The sequence below is a fragment of the Colossoma macropomum genome, unplaced genomic scaffold (assembly GCF_904425465.1).
Source record: "Colossoma macropomum unplaced genomic scaffold, Colossoma_macropomum, whole genome shotgun sequence".
In the NCBI taxonomy this organism is placed as follows: Eukaryota; Metazoa; Chordata; class Actinopteri; order Characiformes; family Serrasalmidae; genus Colossoma; species Colossoma macropomum.
The window spans coordinates 30,002,066-30,017,518 of NW_023494802.1; the positions used below are offsets into that span (position 1 = coordinate 30,002,066).

At 40.5% G+C, this 15,453-nt stretch overlaps 1 protein-coding gene across 6 annotated transcripts in view; it reads left to right on the forward strand.

Moving 5' to 3' along the window:
* The window catches only part of LOC118821931 (utrophin-like), a 301,986-nt gene that overhangs the window by 58,811 nt on the left and 227,722 nt on the right, over window positions 1–15,453 (forward strand). For 5 of the 6 annotated variants that reach the window (XM_036590622.1, XM_036590621.1, XM_036590626.1 and 2 more), the window contains 11 exons: window positions 568–792; window positions 3,948–4,129; window positions 4,281–4,431; window positions 7,554–7,673; window positions 9,596–9,697; window positions 10,740–10,847; window positions 11,447–11,626; window positions 13,129–13,307; window positions 13,998–14,103; window positions 14,383–14,470; window positions 15,185–15,432. In XM_036590622.1, the coding sequence (XP_036446515.1) occupies window positions 568–792; window positions 3,948–4,129; window positions 4,281–4,431; window positions 7,554–7,673; window positions 9,596–9,697; window positions 10,740–10,847; window positions 11,447–11,626; window positions 13,129–13,307; window positions 13,998–14,103; window positions 14,383–14,470; window positions 15,185–15,432 (1,689 nt within the window). The remainder of the gene's footprint in view (window positions 1–567; window positions 793–3,947; window positions 4,130–4,280; window positions 4,432–7,553; window positions 7,674–9,595; window positions 9,698–10,739; window positions 10,848–11,446; window positions 11,627–13,128; window positions 13,308–13,997; window positions 14,104–14,382; window positions 14,471–15,184; window positions 15,433–15,453) is intronic. The other variant, XM_036590623.1, reaches the window with a different exon arrangement.

Sequence of the window (15,453 nt, forward strand, 5' to 3'; positions counted from 1 at the left end):
AGGAGCTATCAAGTATCATTTAAGATTTGATATCAAAGTCCAGGTATTCATACCCTGTCCTGATGATTTTTGAGATGTGCAGTGAGTTTTGTTCAAAGATTTGCATATTGTGCTACAGGAAAACCAGTTAAACTGACCTAAATATGCTCTCTTGTAATGAAACGTGCAGCTGGTCAGTGTTCTTTGATTACTGTCAGTATCCATGTAGTGCTCAGAAAAACTTGTCACGTAATTTATCATATCAATACGATAAAACATAGTCATATTGCCCACTCTTAATTAGACCATTAAAATTCCTCCAAATTAATTAATGACTTTCCTTGTGTTGGAGATGTGTGTTCATTATAATGCGCAACAAGTAACTTCAAAGCAGTATTGTGGCCATTGCTGAAGTACTTTTTGCCAAAAACAGATTCATCTTTGGAACCTAAAAATGGATTTTAACAGTCAACAGCCAAATCTGTTGGAAAACACAATCCACATTCAGAAAGTGCTGTATTTTACTTTTCCCCCCACACAGGCTTCATCTCCTGCTGTTGCCTGTAACTTTTTTCTCTTTCCCTGCAGGGATTGGCTGGTGAGGCAGAGGAGGCGGGCAGCCCGCGGGCAGAGACCCCCAGCACGGTGACGGAGGTGGAGATGGAGGGAGGAGAAGAGATGGATCTAGACTCGTATCAGGTCACTCTCGAGGAGGTGCTGACCTGGCTGCTGTCTGCTGAGGACGCGCTCCACATGCAGGACGAGGTGTCTGATGACGTGGAGGAGGTTAAGGATCAGTTCCACACACATGAGGTACGGAGGGCACACACATTATAGTTATACGCTCCACATACGTATATTAAAGGAATACGTGCTTTGAAACAGGTAATGTTGCAGAGGAAAAAAGGAATGATGTAGTGTTTATTACGGAAGAATTGTCTCAGTATGTTAACTCTGTATACTACCTTTTATTCATTTTAAAAGAGTAGAGAAGAACTTTACTACAAACTGCCAGCTGATGTCAAACTGGGAAGTGAGTGCCTTGAAGTTCTAGGCATTAAAGTTCCACAGACACTCTCATATCGCATTAGTTAGTGTTCGACTGGCAGATCCTCCATGTATATGTGTCCTCTGCTAGCTGTCTCATTGACTTTTGTCTGAATCACTTCTTTGGTCAGGTCGCTGACCATCTCACATTACAGGACTCCATATCTTATATGTTTACATGGCTAAAACTGAGTGCCTTGACTGACTTTCAGATGCCCTGCTAGCTTCTATTACATGTAGGACTTCACAGTGTATGGTTTAATTGTTATTGCTACATTTGCCTTTGCAATTCTAATATCACAGAAAATTTACCTGTAGCAAATCACTGCTTGTTATATTGCATGCTCTGAACATCAGAGCTCAGAGGCTCCAGATGTGTCCAGTTTCTGTGGTTTTGTGTTGAATCAAAGCATTTACATGATCAAATGAACATAAACCATTTGGGTCAAAATTAATGCAGGACGGTCTTAAATCATGTCATATCAAGAATTTACTAATGTATTTTCATTTCTTTGTGTTTCATTGAATGTTGGAAGGCGTATTGTGATATGTAGCTATATACAGCCATATGCAAAAGTTTGAGCACCCTGGTAAAATTGCATGTTTTGTTGAAAATAAGTACAGAGAACACATCTCTGCACGTTTTAGTGTACAATTACTGTATCTATGCTGAATTTAGTAAAATATGACCCGTGCAAACATTATGGCACATTTTATATTTTGTGTTTCTTTTTTTCCAATGTGTTAAAGTCGGCAATAAATAGAAATCCTGCACTGAAATTAGCAGAAAAATCTTGTATTTCGGTTATTTCTCTGTGGAGAACGTGTTATTTTCACTTAAAAGGTCAACAAAGCATCTAATTAAATAATTGACCAGGGGTGTTGTGTTTGCATATGACTGTAATTACAGTACCTTTCAATAAATATCATGCAGCCCTAATTCCCTGTTACATTAGAGCTTATGGCTGAAACAGCACTTCAGCATGCACTCAACATAAGACCAGGACCATGTGTCTGAATGGAAGAGCTCGAGGAGTTTGACTTCCATCAGACCTGAGGATGAGTAGAGGTCACCCTGTCACAGTTTAGTCTGTACACACCTCCTGTCCCTCCGCAAGGAATTTGGAGCCTCCCTCCCTCTCTCCGTCCCTCTGCTTGGAAAACATGTTCTGGACATGTATGGAATGTGAAGAATTCCACAGAGCGGAGCAGCATCACTGACTGAGTGATGGAGCGAGCGAGAGAGAGAGAGGGAGGGAAATGTCTGGGGGTGGGATTTTAGCAGGAGTAGGTGTTGAGGTTTACATTCCTGTCTGTAAGGTGGACACAAATGTGAGCTATTCAGGCTGGTACAAAAGCAGGTCAAACAAACAGCGCTGTGCTAATCCCCCAAAGAATGGGCTTTTCTAGAAGCCCTAACCTGCTGCTCTCTACGGCAACAGCTCCGAGGTTTCCCTCTGAACATAAGACGCTGTGTTTACATGTTTACAGCAACTGAGCTTTTAGTTGGTCTAAGAAACTGGACCGAACTGAAGGGATAACAGAGGAGTCCATTTGTAGTCTGGTTTAAATGCACCCGTGACATTCCCAAGTTTGAGTTTCCTGCCATTCCAACCTCTATTTTTCCCTGACAATTAAACAGGCTGCTTTTATTATTACTGTGCCTTTAAGACTGATATATGTAAATGGCTTTGTTGTGATTGGCTGCTCTGTTTTATGTCTCCTTTGTTCACTATTCTTTTTCTTTCTTTTTTATCACATTCTCTGGCTCAGAGTGATCTGTCTTTGGCGTGTTATTGTTTGCTGAGGTTGTCATGGCTGTACTGATGTTGTTCTCTGTCTCCTCTGGCTGTTTGAGGGTGAAGTGATCCAGTGAGCACCTGCAGTCACTGAATCTGAACACTTAACCAAATATAAACACTCAAAGATGCTGGTTAGTTTAGCTCAGGTGAAACAAGCTGCATATATGTAGGTCATGTTCAGTTCAGAGCTGTTTACGCACTGCAGCAGTTTATGGTCAATAAAAGGGGAGTGCTTTTGAAGCCTCTTAAATACTGGTAAATATCAGATAAGGCCATAATCTTCTCTAGTGTTGTTAAATTCTCAGATTAAAGGGCCCATATCGTGGTAAACTGAATTTTTCTCACTTTTGTAATGTAACAGTTTGATGTGGCTTGTAAACGTTGTTAGTTTTAACATGTAATGCCCATCAGTCCATACAGTCCATATATGGCAACCAAGCTGCCAAAAGCTTGTTTTATATTCGTTGTTTTTGTGATTTCACAAAAAACTAAATGACGTATTTGCCCTTTTTCAGCCTACAGCAGTTTAGCTCCACCCCATTTACACTATAAAGAGTGATAGTGTTTCAGCCTTAAGTAAACAGGCTGATTTTGTTACTGTGCCTTTAAGACTGATATATGTAAATGAGCTCTGTTTTGATTAGCTGCCTTGTATTTTGCCTCATTCAAAAAACAGTTTGGTTTGAAATACTCCCTCATAACTTCGTTATGAATGGGTAGAGCTGATCTGTTGCAGACCAAAAAAGGGTGTTGTTGGTTTTCGTGACTTCAAAGAAACAGTGAATTTTAAAGAAGATTTAGTTTAGCTTGGTTTTTCAAATATAGACAGAGGATTTAGTGATACATTTTAAGCTTTAGCAGTGTTAACATACTACATCAAACTTTTTATTTAAAAAAAAAAGTGAAGAAAATTCAGTTTTCACTGGTATGGGCCCTTTAAATCCACCTTGCTGTGGACTTAATGACCTCCAGCCCACCCTGTGAGATACTTCAACAGCTCACATGTTGAGGCTAAATATTGTATGACAGAGAGGAAAGTGCAGTGTTTCATGTTGTTAAGGGTTGTCATGGTATCTGGTGTGTGTTCTCATACCTCTCTTTTTCTCCTTCCCACCACAGGCGTTCATGATGGAGCTGACGGCCCACCAGAGCAGTGTGGGTAACGTGCTGCAGGCAGGAAACCAGCTGATCGCCCAGGGCAACCTGAGTGAGGACGAAGAGGAGGAGATCCGAGTTCAGATGACCCTCCTCAACTCTCGCTGGGAGACCCTCCGAGTGGCCAGCATGGACCGCCAGGCCAGGTACGTATACACACGGGGGAAGACCCTGACTTACCAGCATGAGCTTTAAAGCAACATACATGCAAGCAGATGCATAGAAACATACAAAGAGGACCAGGTTTCACTCAAGTCAGATATACATATAAATACAGTGTCTCTTTTGCTTGTTTAGACTTCACGAAGTTCTCATGGACCTTCAGCAGCAGCAGCTCCAGCAGCTCTCTGATTGGCTGCTGCAGACAGAAGGGCGGATCCGTAAAATGGAGAGCGAGCCGATGGCGGGTGACATGGAGGGATATCTGGCCCAAGTAGAGCAGCACAAAGTAAGAGAACATTCTAATGTGGCCTGACATAATGGCCTAACGCCAGCGTATCACGGCTGTCCAAAAATAAACATGAATCTTCTTTTTTGTCGTACATCATTTGAACCCAGCCACTGTTTTGTGTGTGTGAAAATTTCATGATGAATGGACCAATAGCAGTGCTCCAAAATCACTTGAAATAAAACTTCTTTTCATTGCCTGACTTTACACAGAAAGAATATCTTTGCTTTCTTCTGTGAAGTTGCTATTTTGGACATGGACGCTAACACAGCAACCTGTTGCTTTCATCCCTTTGGTTTTGCTCCAAGCTTGTGTCACCAGCTTATTCTCTCCTGTGGCTCTGTTCTGTTCACTGGTTTTGACTGAGCTCAGTCAATCCGGGAAGTCAGATGAATTTTCTAGCCTTAGCTTAGCTTGTTGAGCTGTGCTAACGTTAGCGTCTGTTGACTCACCCCGCTAGTGGAATATCGCTGGAACCATCTCTCTAGTTCTTTCTTGGTTCGTGTTCTGGCTGTATGGTGAACATTGATGGAGGCTGCAGCAGCTTGAGCAGCACAGTTAGTCTGCTGTAGTAAGAGGAGCCATAGTCCATTATTGGTCTACTGGTTGACGATCGTCTTGAGTGCTGTGATTGAGTCCTGTCGTTCTGATGTCCTATAAAAGTGTCCTGCGTTATATAATTGTGTGCCTCTCCACATGTGATGGCATGTTTTTCCACGTGATAATGATTTTTTTACAAATGTGTGAAAAATATAATGTGAAGCGGCTAAAAGCCACATAATCTCAAGTAAACAGGTGAAACATCATCTCAGTAATATTTGATCACATTTGATGCCAAAGCCTGAAAAAGGCATGTGATCAGAAGTTTTATATCACAAGGTATCACATTTTCACGTGATCACATTTTTCCACATAACGTTTTTTCCACGTGATGTTTTTTTCCTCATGTGTTTTCATATTTTCCCGCAGTGATAGCTTGTTTTTCCCACGGGATGATACTCCCCCCCCCATTTGATTTTTTTCATTTGTGAAAAAAAAAATATTATAAAGTGATCACAAGTAAACGCATGTAACATCGTCTCAGTTATATTTGATCAAATGTGATGCCATGCCCTGGAAAGGCACATGGTCAGAGGGATGGGATATCACATTTCTCTGCATGTTATTACACATTTTTCCATGTGATAACACATTTCCCACATGTGATTACACTTTTTTCCTCACATGTTCACGTTTTCAGCGTTATCAAACACTTTATCACATGTAATAACACTTTTTTTCATGCATGCTCTTATGGATTTTCTGCATATGTGAACATATTTCCCCACATGTAACGTGAGAAATTACATAAAATGAGACTTTTTAAAATTATCCTGTGGCTTAATTTAATTATTTTTTAATTATCCTGTGGCGTCTACATGAGTTCTACATTTAAATCTTTTCCATTCCACTCTAGTTAATGAGTGATCAGTTTCTCACGCTTCTGCAGAGAGAGTGTGCGAGTGTGCCTGCCCTGTGCTCATGCTTGTATTTGTGTTAATGTTATAGTTTGTTCCTCCTCTTCAGTGATCAAGTACATGAAAAAGCTTTCACAGATTTCCATTAATGGGAGACATAAAGAGAGAGGGAGTTTAAAGAGGAGAGGAGAGAAAGATAATGAATGAATGATCACCAGAGATCTCAATGAGTTCAACAAGAAGAATGAACACGAACACAGAGACCGTAAAGAATCTGGTCAACATTTAAACCGTCCTCAGAGAACTGATACGGCTTTAAAGAGGCAGTTGCTGCTCAAATAGAAAGACATTAACTCTCTCTGAACGCCTCATTTCTCATGATTACCTCTCTCAGCAGGTTCCTCTTCAGCTTTTAGTCATGTGGAAAATCACAGTGGTGACTAGCGATTAATGAGTTAGTGAGTCAGAGGTTCACTGTGAACCTCAGACATAGATCAAGTCTGCTTTTGAGCTCATTCACTCCATTATGGAAAATTGTCTAGTCTGAAATTTACTCTTACTTTACACTTTTATTGAGAATTCTCTAGCCTGAAATGTACACTTTTAATTTACACTGTTATTAGGAATTCTCTAGTGTGGTGTACAGTTACATTTTGCCAGTTTACAGTGTTGTTAAGAATTCTCTAATTCTAATCTCTGATTTCTCTAATTTACACTGTTAATTTACTCTAATTTATTCTCTTATTCTGAACTTTACACTGTCAGTATTCACAATTTTCTCTTCTATTGAGAATTCTCTGGTTAGAAATTCTGTTGATTTTTACTATTTTGTGCTGTCATTGAGAATTCTCTACTCTGAATTTATGCTGTTAATTTTCACTAATTTACACTGTTATTGAGAGTTCTTTAGTGTAAAATTTGCACTGTTAATTTACACTGTTAAGAATTCTCTAACCTGAAATTTACACTTATTTTACACCAATTTATTCTGTTATTGAACTTTACAGTCTGAAATTTACACTGTCAATATTCACAATTTTTCTACTTTGAAATTTATGCTGTTAATTTTCACTGATTTACGCTGTTATTGAGAATCTTTAGCCTATATTTGTGCTGTACTCTTTTATTAAGAATGTACACGGTTACATTTTGCTCTGTTACTCTGTTAAGAATTCTCTAAACTGAAATTTAGACTGTTAATTAACTTTGTTATTGAGATTTCTCGTTCTGAAATTTACACTGCGAATGTTTACTATTTATCTCTGTTTTTGCTTTTATTGAAAATTCTGTAGTCTGAAGTTTACACTGTTAATTATCTCTAATTTACACAGTTATTGAGAATTCGTAAGTTTGAAATTGACACTGTTATGCTGTATTGTCAACTGGGAAAACTGTAAAATGTGCAGTGCAGTGATACTCGAGGTCCAGGATGGAATGGAGAACCACTGTTAACGTACTCTAACTTTACACCGTTACTGAGAATTCTCCAGTCTAATCTTTCTTAGCCTTAGTTACTTGAATTGCCTTCTGGACCTGTACACCACAGTGAATTAACTTCCAACCCTAAAACATTCAGTTTTATTGCGAATGTCACTGAACTCTAATGTAACCTTTGACTTTCCCGTCTTGGTTAACCTGTTATTACTCTCTTGTGTTTGTGTTTAGGGTCTGCAGAATGACCTGGAGGCAGAGCAGGTGAAGGTGAATTCTCTGACTCATATGGTAGTGGTGGTGGATGAGAACAGTGGAGAGAGCGCCACTGCTGCACTGGAGGACCAACTGCAGGTATGATACTGCGCTTAAAGTTAATCTCTTCAGAGACGCTCCAGCCAGGCTAGATATGTCAGATTCCAGCTCACCAAGCAGCCAGCTTTCTACATCCTTTTGTTTTATTTTTTACCTGGCTTATGTTTGCCAAGAGATTGAATTTGACGGATCTGTTGATTAGAGAGTGATCCTTTGAGTTCGTAGAGGCTTTGAAGAACTTTTAATTCCATTCTCTTTGCATTGTCATTTTATTTCCATGAAACTATTGTACGATATGGGAACGACCAAGATTTGACCGCAGTTGATGAATCAGCTTTAGTGCTCATTTAAATATCATCTGCATCAAGCATGCCCTAATTCGTCCAGATGTTTCAGTAGGGAGCCAATAAAACTACAGCATTCAGCAGCTCGTGAGCCAATGGCTGAGTTTGAGGTCAAGCACAGCTGTCCCTAGTGACCACACTTTATATTGTTGAAATTAACCACTAGAAAGAATAAAATGTAAAATAAACAAAACATCTTTTTTTTTTTTTTGTGAGATTATTTTCCTAACATAGCAGATTTAAGTGCTGTATTATTTCAGTCTATGAGAAGCTTCTGAACTAGTCGTGGTTTATATTGTTTATTTTGTGAGCAGAGCCTGTAGAATGAAACAAAAGCACAGAGTAATACGTCTTTAAATGAAACACGGAATTGCTGCAGCGTTTCTTTATACCAATGTGCATGTAAAATAAGTCAACTTTTCTACTGGATTGTCATGTGCACAAATTATTAGTATTATTCTTATTATTGGTGTTATATATGATACTCAGAATAGTTTCGGTTTGTTAACCACAAATTAAGCATTTCATTTTCAAGTTGTTAAACTATTACGCTCAAATTTACTCGCACCCCTGCCAGACGTGAGTTTGATTGTACCCCTGCCAAATGTTATGAATAACAAAACTGCTTTTGAAATTTGTGTGCGCTCACTTTACAATCAAAGCACCTTCGATAAATGAGGCATTGACCTCCCCTACATATAGTTCTTTTTTTGTTTTATTGCGTTTGCCTCATTATTCATTAACCTTTTACATAAAACGTATTAAAATTATTATAATTGAAGAAAATTTGATTCTTTTATAATAATAAATTCTTGCATACAAAATATTAACAAAATAGAAAGAAAAGTTCAGAACGGTGCTGAAAATGTGTAAGCGGTCTGCAGTATTCGTGAAGGTGCTGATGGAAATGTCAAACCGATAAAGCACAATTTTGTTCAATAAAGCAAGAGCTTTTTGTTCTGGAAAATGTCATCATGATAGAGCATTTTGTTCTTTCGCTGTAAGTTAAATTGATGGGAACAAGCTGCAGACAGCATCATCACAGCTTAACAACGCATCATCACTTTGACACTTGCAATGGACGAAGTATGCAATGGACACGATTTTTTTTTCTATATGAATGTACTTGTGAAATAGTATAGGGAGATTGAGAGGACAGGTGAAAACGTGTTGATAGGCCCTGAGAGAGACAGAGATGGTGAGAGTAATTTAAAAGATATGCTTGTGCTCTGTCACTTACTCTCTGGTCTTTAATGAAACGTGGTACTCTTTGTACCTTAATGCCTGCGCTGTTCTGCTGCAGCTCAGGCTGGATTATGGCATTAACGTTTGACAGGGAAGCAGAGCTCGCTTATCTGGATCTGAGGATGTGCTTTTTTAGCCCTAGCCAGAATCGTTCTTGAAAAATGATCGCACGGCAGAGTCTGAGATGTAAAGGGCAGCTCGAGAAAGAGAGTATATCGAGGCTGGAGGCTCACTTGGTAGTCTGTGAGGTGTGAGCAGAGCAGTTGTGGCTGGTCTGAAGCACTTTGTACAGCATTTAGAGACTGAAACATGCCTGTGAATCTCTAAGTGAGAAGCCTCTTGATATATCTCTCTCTCTCTTCTCTCCTGCAGTCTCTGGGAGAGCGCTGGGCTGCAGTGTGTCGCTGGACTGAGGAGCGCTGGAATAAGCTAGAGGAGATCCTACTGGTGTGGCAGCAGCTCCTGGATGACCAGGTCAGTAACTTTGGCTGCTCTAGTAGATAGTAACGACGAGTAGACGATGCGGCAAAAATACATCACAAAACTTGTAGAAATTTTCAGAGTTTCGCAATATTTTTGTTTTGTTATTATATGCCTTTTCTGTTATTATACACTGACCAGCCACTTTATTCTATCAAGGTCACCTCCTTGTTTCTACATGCTTTGTCCAATTTATCAGCTCTACTTACCATACAGGAGCACTTTGTAGTTCTACAATTACAGACTGTAGTCCATCTGTTTCTCTGCATACTTTATCCCCCTTTCACCCTGTACTTCAATGGTCAGGACCCCCGCAGGACCACCACAGAGCAGGTATCATTTGGGTGGTGGATCATTCTCAGCACTGTAGTGAGACTGATGTGGTGGTGGTGTGTTGTGCTGGTCTGAGTGGATCAGACACAGCAGTGCTGCTGGAGTTTTTAAACACCTCAGTGTCACTGTTGATCTGAGATTCGTCCACCAACCAAACTGTTAAACTGTCCAGCAACAGATGAGCTACTTTCTCGACTTTACATCTAAAAGGTGGACCAACAAGGTAGGAGTGTCTAGTGGACAGTGAGTGGACACAGTTTTTAAAAACTCCAGCAGCACTGCTGTGTCTGATCCACTCGCACCAGCACAACATGCAACACACCACCACTGCGTCAGTGTCACTGCAGCGTTGAGAATGATCCACCACCCGAATAATACCTGCTCTGTGGTGGTCCTGTGGGGTCCTGACCATTCATGGAGCATTCCACGTCAGACAAATCTGAATGATTTTCATGGCACCTTAACCGTTTAATCATGCTGAAAATCAGAAAAATCTATGGAATTCCACTTTATGATAGTTGCAGCTGTATTGTATTCTAGAAGTACTGAAAATACCCATAATATACACAAAGTGCATTACGACACTTCATAACAATAACAGTACCATATCCTCAAATTGCCCACCCCTGTGGTCACCACTTGGCCTCTGTTTATTTTGCTGGTTTGTTACATTGTGTGGTTTATGTGTTTTTGCTGTTTTCAGAACTTGTTCAGAACATGGCTTGCAGAGAGAGAGAAGGCCCTAAGTGAGGTGCAGACCAGCGATTTCAAAGACCCCAGTGAAATAAACACTAATGTTCGCAGACTAGCGGTGAGTAGCCTAACCCACACTTTCAGGATTACTTCTTTTGGAGGCATTACACAAGAGCGGATTAATTCTTTCTAATTAATGCATCAGATTAGATCATCTGAACTGGACACTGAGTTTCAGTTTGAGATTTCCTCAGAAGGGTCTATTAGATAGTGATTTCCTGCACTTAAAGCAAAAATTAAATGCACACAATTTTCTCCTTTAGCCTAAAAGTAGATAAGAGGCAAGACATGTTTAACATGCAGAGGCACTTTAACTTGCTTGTGGCTCCTGGGTCTAGTTTAAATCCATAATATCAGTATAATGCAGCATGGCAACGGCCACAGAGTTCCCTCTTGACTGATTTAATAAGCATACAAGTAAGTAGTCACATAGTTAACAATCAGCAGAACTGAAGACTAACATGACCGCACGCTGAACGACACGCAGCAACTCAGAGCTGTTGTTTTTTAATTAAGGTCCACACACCTTCAACACTGTACTTCTAGCTTCAGCTCTGTGAGGCCTTGAAGGGTTTAAATTTGACCTGGTTGAAGTTAGTTCAGTGATTGAATTGACCCGTGCTGAGTTTGATGATTTTGACCCCCGACCCCTGGCAGAGCCTGAAGGAGGACATGGCTCAGAAGCGGCGGGTGCTGGGCGCTCTGTCTGATGCAGGTCATGACGTGATCCTGCTGCTGAAGAATCCCGAAGCTGCCCAGCACATCGAGGCCGACACAGAGGAGCTGACCCAGCGCTGGGACAACCTGGTCCAGAGACTGGAGGACTGCTCCAACCAGGTAAACATACACACACACTGAATGTTTATTGGTTTGTGCACTTTTATGAGTGGGGGACATGATGGAGGGCATGCTGTGTTTGCATCTCCTGGTGATGTTCTTGAAGAGATGCTGCTAATGTTGTCTCTGTGGTGGTGGTTGTTCTCTTGGGTGGCTTTGTGTTAAAGGCAGCCTTTTCTACCTTGTTAGTTTGTGTATAGTACATTTTGATCTCCAATCCACAATGACTTTAAAGGGGTATTCAAACCAAATTTCCCATCCCACCAAGTTTCTAAACATACCATTCACTCCCCAGTCCATGCAGTCCATATGTGGAAACTAAGTTGCAAAAAGAGTGCCATTTGAATTCACTGTTTCTGTGATGCCCACAGCAGTTTAGCTCCACCCACTCACACTGAAGTTCTGGGGAGTTTTTTCAGCTGTGAGTGCTTTTTGAATGAGGCATAATACAGAGCAGCCATTTAGAACATAGTTCTTAAAAGTTCTTCTCCATAGTAACAGAAAGATTGTTTAATTCTAAGGGATTTAAAGTGGTTAGAAAATGGGCATATAAAAATTAATTGTGGCCCTTTTTGGCCATAAACCACAATGATGTTACAAGGGAACTTCAAGAAAAAAATAAAATATGAAAAAATGTAGAATATGGGCCCATGTTGAGGGACTATATGTGCAGGCTGCCCTCACAGACTGTATAAACACTACCTTTCAGAAGTATGAGTTACATTAGGGGTTAAAAATGCATGATTTATCGCAGGGCATTGATCTAAAGGTGATGATTCAACTGCATCAATTTTGAATGTAAAAATTAATTATGATTGATTATAATAATGTTATATAAAGTATAACAAAGTCCAAAAAGCTTGGCCTGTTGTTCGTTGTCTGTATTTTCACTGCTGTGTGAACAGTTTCTCCATTCATTTGTTTTCTGTGTATTTTTTAAAATGGTTAGAATCAAATCAAACAGCATTTTGGCAAAGTTTGAGATATCATGATGTATTTTATTCTGTCCTGAAGTGAGGTCTGGTATTTACACCCTTACGTTTAATCAAAGACTGAATTTAGAGCAAATAACAGTGACCTCCAACTGCATGGTTCTCACAGTGTTTGCGTTTCAGGACTAGATGACTTTCTCATATGTACACACACACGCTCACACACACACACACACACACGCACACTGGAGCACATGAGCACACCTGAGCTCTGTGTACACACCTGTGCATTCTGTCATAGCCCCAAATTTAGGGGAATCGCCATGGAAACGGTCTCTCCCTGGGGTTTTCAGTCAGCCCCCTCCAACCCCTTCTCCTTGGCACACATTTGTTTCTCTCTCTCTCTCTCTCTCTCTCTCTCTCTCTCTCTCTCTCTCTCTCTCTCTCACAGTCTCTCTCACTGCTCACTGCTCTCATGTTGTTGGTTGGTAGGTTCTGATTTCTCTGTGCTGCTTGTCTTTCTTGAGTCTGTCTTTTAAAAGAGACGTATCAATCTGTCTCGTCACCAAGGTTACTCTGGCGGTGACTGTTGCCGGGATGCCTCAGGTGCAGGAGTGGGTCGTCATGGAGACCGTCAGCACGGTGGTGGAGCGGTTTGAGCACACGGTGACTAGCAGTGACCAAGAGCTTCCACCGCCAGCCCCGCCAAAGAGACGACACCTCGACACAGACACGGAACTGAGGAAACTGTAAGGGCGCACGCGGCCACACTCACAGATAGGCTGTTAAGACTTGAGTCAGGAGTTATTACTTTCGGTGTGCTGTAGTACTACATTATTAATTATGTAGTGACATGAATTACGTTTACTTTTACTTTCCACCCTGTATTGGCAGTTTTGAGTCTGCACCTAATGTTTTATTTTGACATCAAGCAATGATGAGAGCAAAAAATGTAAAAAATGTTTTGCAAAGATTATATTCACGACATATTAATTCATGATAAAATATATCCTCTTTCTTACACACATGCACAAATGTGATACAAATTAAAATGACTTAATGGTTTACAGTTATTTTCTGTCATGTGTGATTTGTTTGAAATGTGTGTAACCGTTGTTTATGAAAGAGAAGAGGCTGGAGAAAAGCTGTTGGCTCAGGGCTCTACAACGTGTCTTTTGTCTGATCTTAGAATCTGCCTTTTCAGTTTCTCGGCTCTTTTATGAGTGAGAAAAGCGTATAAAGAGAGTTTAGTGGTGAACCTGCTATGAGGAGTTTTATACTTTCATGTAAATGTTGTACTTTCTTCAGAAGTTAGCTGCTAATTTAAAATGTATTTTAATGTAGGAGCTCACAGCATGCTTGTGTCATCGCTAATGATGACCACAACTTTTACAGATTAAATGACTTAATGGTTTAATTGCTCTGTGTGTATTGAATAGCGGGGACGTTGATGTTCCTGAGCTTCTGACCTGGTTGGCTACATGGAAGAATTCAGCACAAGCACTGACCTCTGGAGAGCCTCCTGACCTAAAGCAAAAAGTACAGGTATAAAAATAAATAACTAAATGAAAACTACAATTCCCATTAAGCTGTTAGTGCCCGACCTCTCTCTGTGATTTTACCCTCATTAATGTATCACCAGTGACCCAATTAAAAAGGCTCAACATTCATTTCCCTAAATCTGTAGAACGTTTTTGTACAGTTCTTTTCTGTCATGTGTGATTTGTTTGAAATGTGTGTAACCGTTGTTTATGAAAGAGAAGAGGCTGGAGAAAAGCTGTTGGCTCAGGGCTCTACAACGTGTCTTTTGTCTGATCTTTCCAGGACCTGGAGGGGAAACTCAGAGAGAAAGAACAACGAGTGAAAGAAGTGATTGAAAGAGGAGAAAAGTTGGCAGAACAGTTAGATAAAGGTGAAGTACTGAGGGTCACTTCCTTATCCAGCATAAATGGACATTACTTGCAATTACTGAACATTTCTTAATTTGTCCTCTCTGTAAAATTGGAGAAGTGATAGGAGAAGTGATTTAGAAGTGGTTACATTTTTTTTCTTTTTTTCTTTCTTCTTTCATTTCCTTCCTTTCTACCTTTTATTCCTTCCTTTCCTCCTTCCTAACTTTATACCTTCCCTCCTTCCTTGCTTCCTCTCTTCCTTCCTTCCTTTATTTTTCCTTCCTTCCTTCCTATTTTTATTTTTTCCTTCCTTCCTCCCTTCCTTACTTCTTTTATTTCTTTGCTTCTTCCTTCCCTCCTTTCGTTCCTTCCTTTATATTTTCTTTCCTACCTTGCTTCTTTCCTTTATTACTTCCTTCCTTTTATTTCTTCCCGCCTTCTTTACTTTCTTTATTTCTTCTTTCCTTCCGTACTGGCCTTCATTCATTCCTTATTTTATATTTTCTTTCCTTTCTTCCTCTATTTCTTCCTTCATTCTTTCCTTAATTCCTTCCTGTCTTTTTTCCTACTTTCCGTCTTTCCATCCTTACTTCTTTCCTTCATTCTTTCCTTCTTAATTCTTCCTTTTTCTCTTTTCCTTCTTTCCATCCTTCTTTCTTTCCTTATTCTTTCCTTTATTCTTTCCTTCTTTTCATCCTTCCTGCTTGCCTGCCTGCCTGTCTCTCTCCCTGTAGAAGGCCTGTCTTCAGCTCAGACTCATTCTGCTGTGAGTTCTGTGGCGTCTGAGTGGGAGAGCAGTCAGAAGCTGCTGAAGGACCTGCAGGAGCGTGCTGCGGTTTTAGAGCGAGTGGCTGCGTTCTCCGTAGAGCTGCAGGTTCTGGATCAGGCTCTGGTGGATGCGGAGGCCTGGCTGAGTCGCACAGCCGGGCTCTGTGCCAAAGCGGACCGGCCAGCTCTGCACACGCTCAGAGACGACTGCCAGGTCAGTGGAACGGGTCAGAAG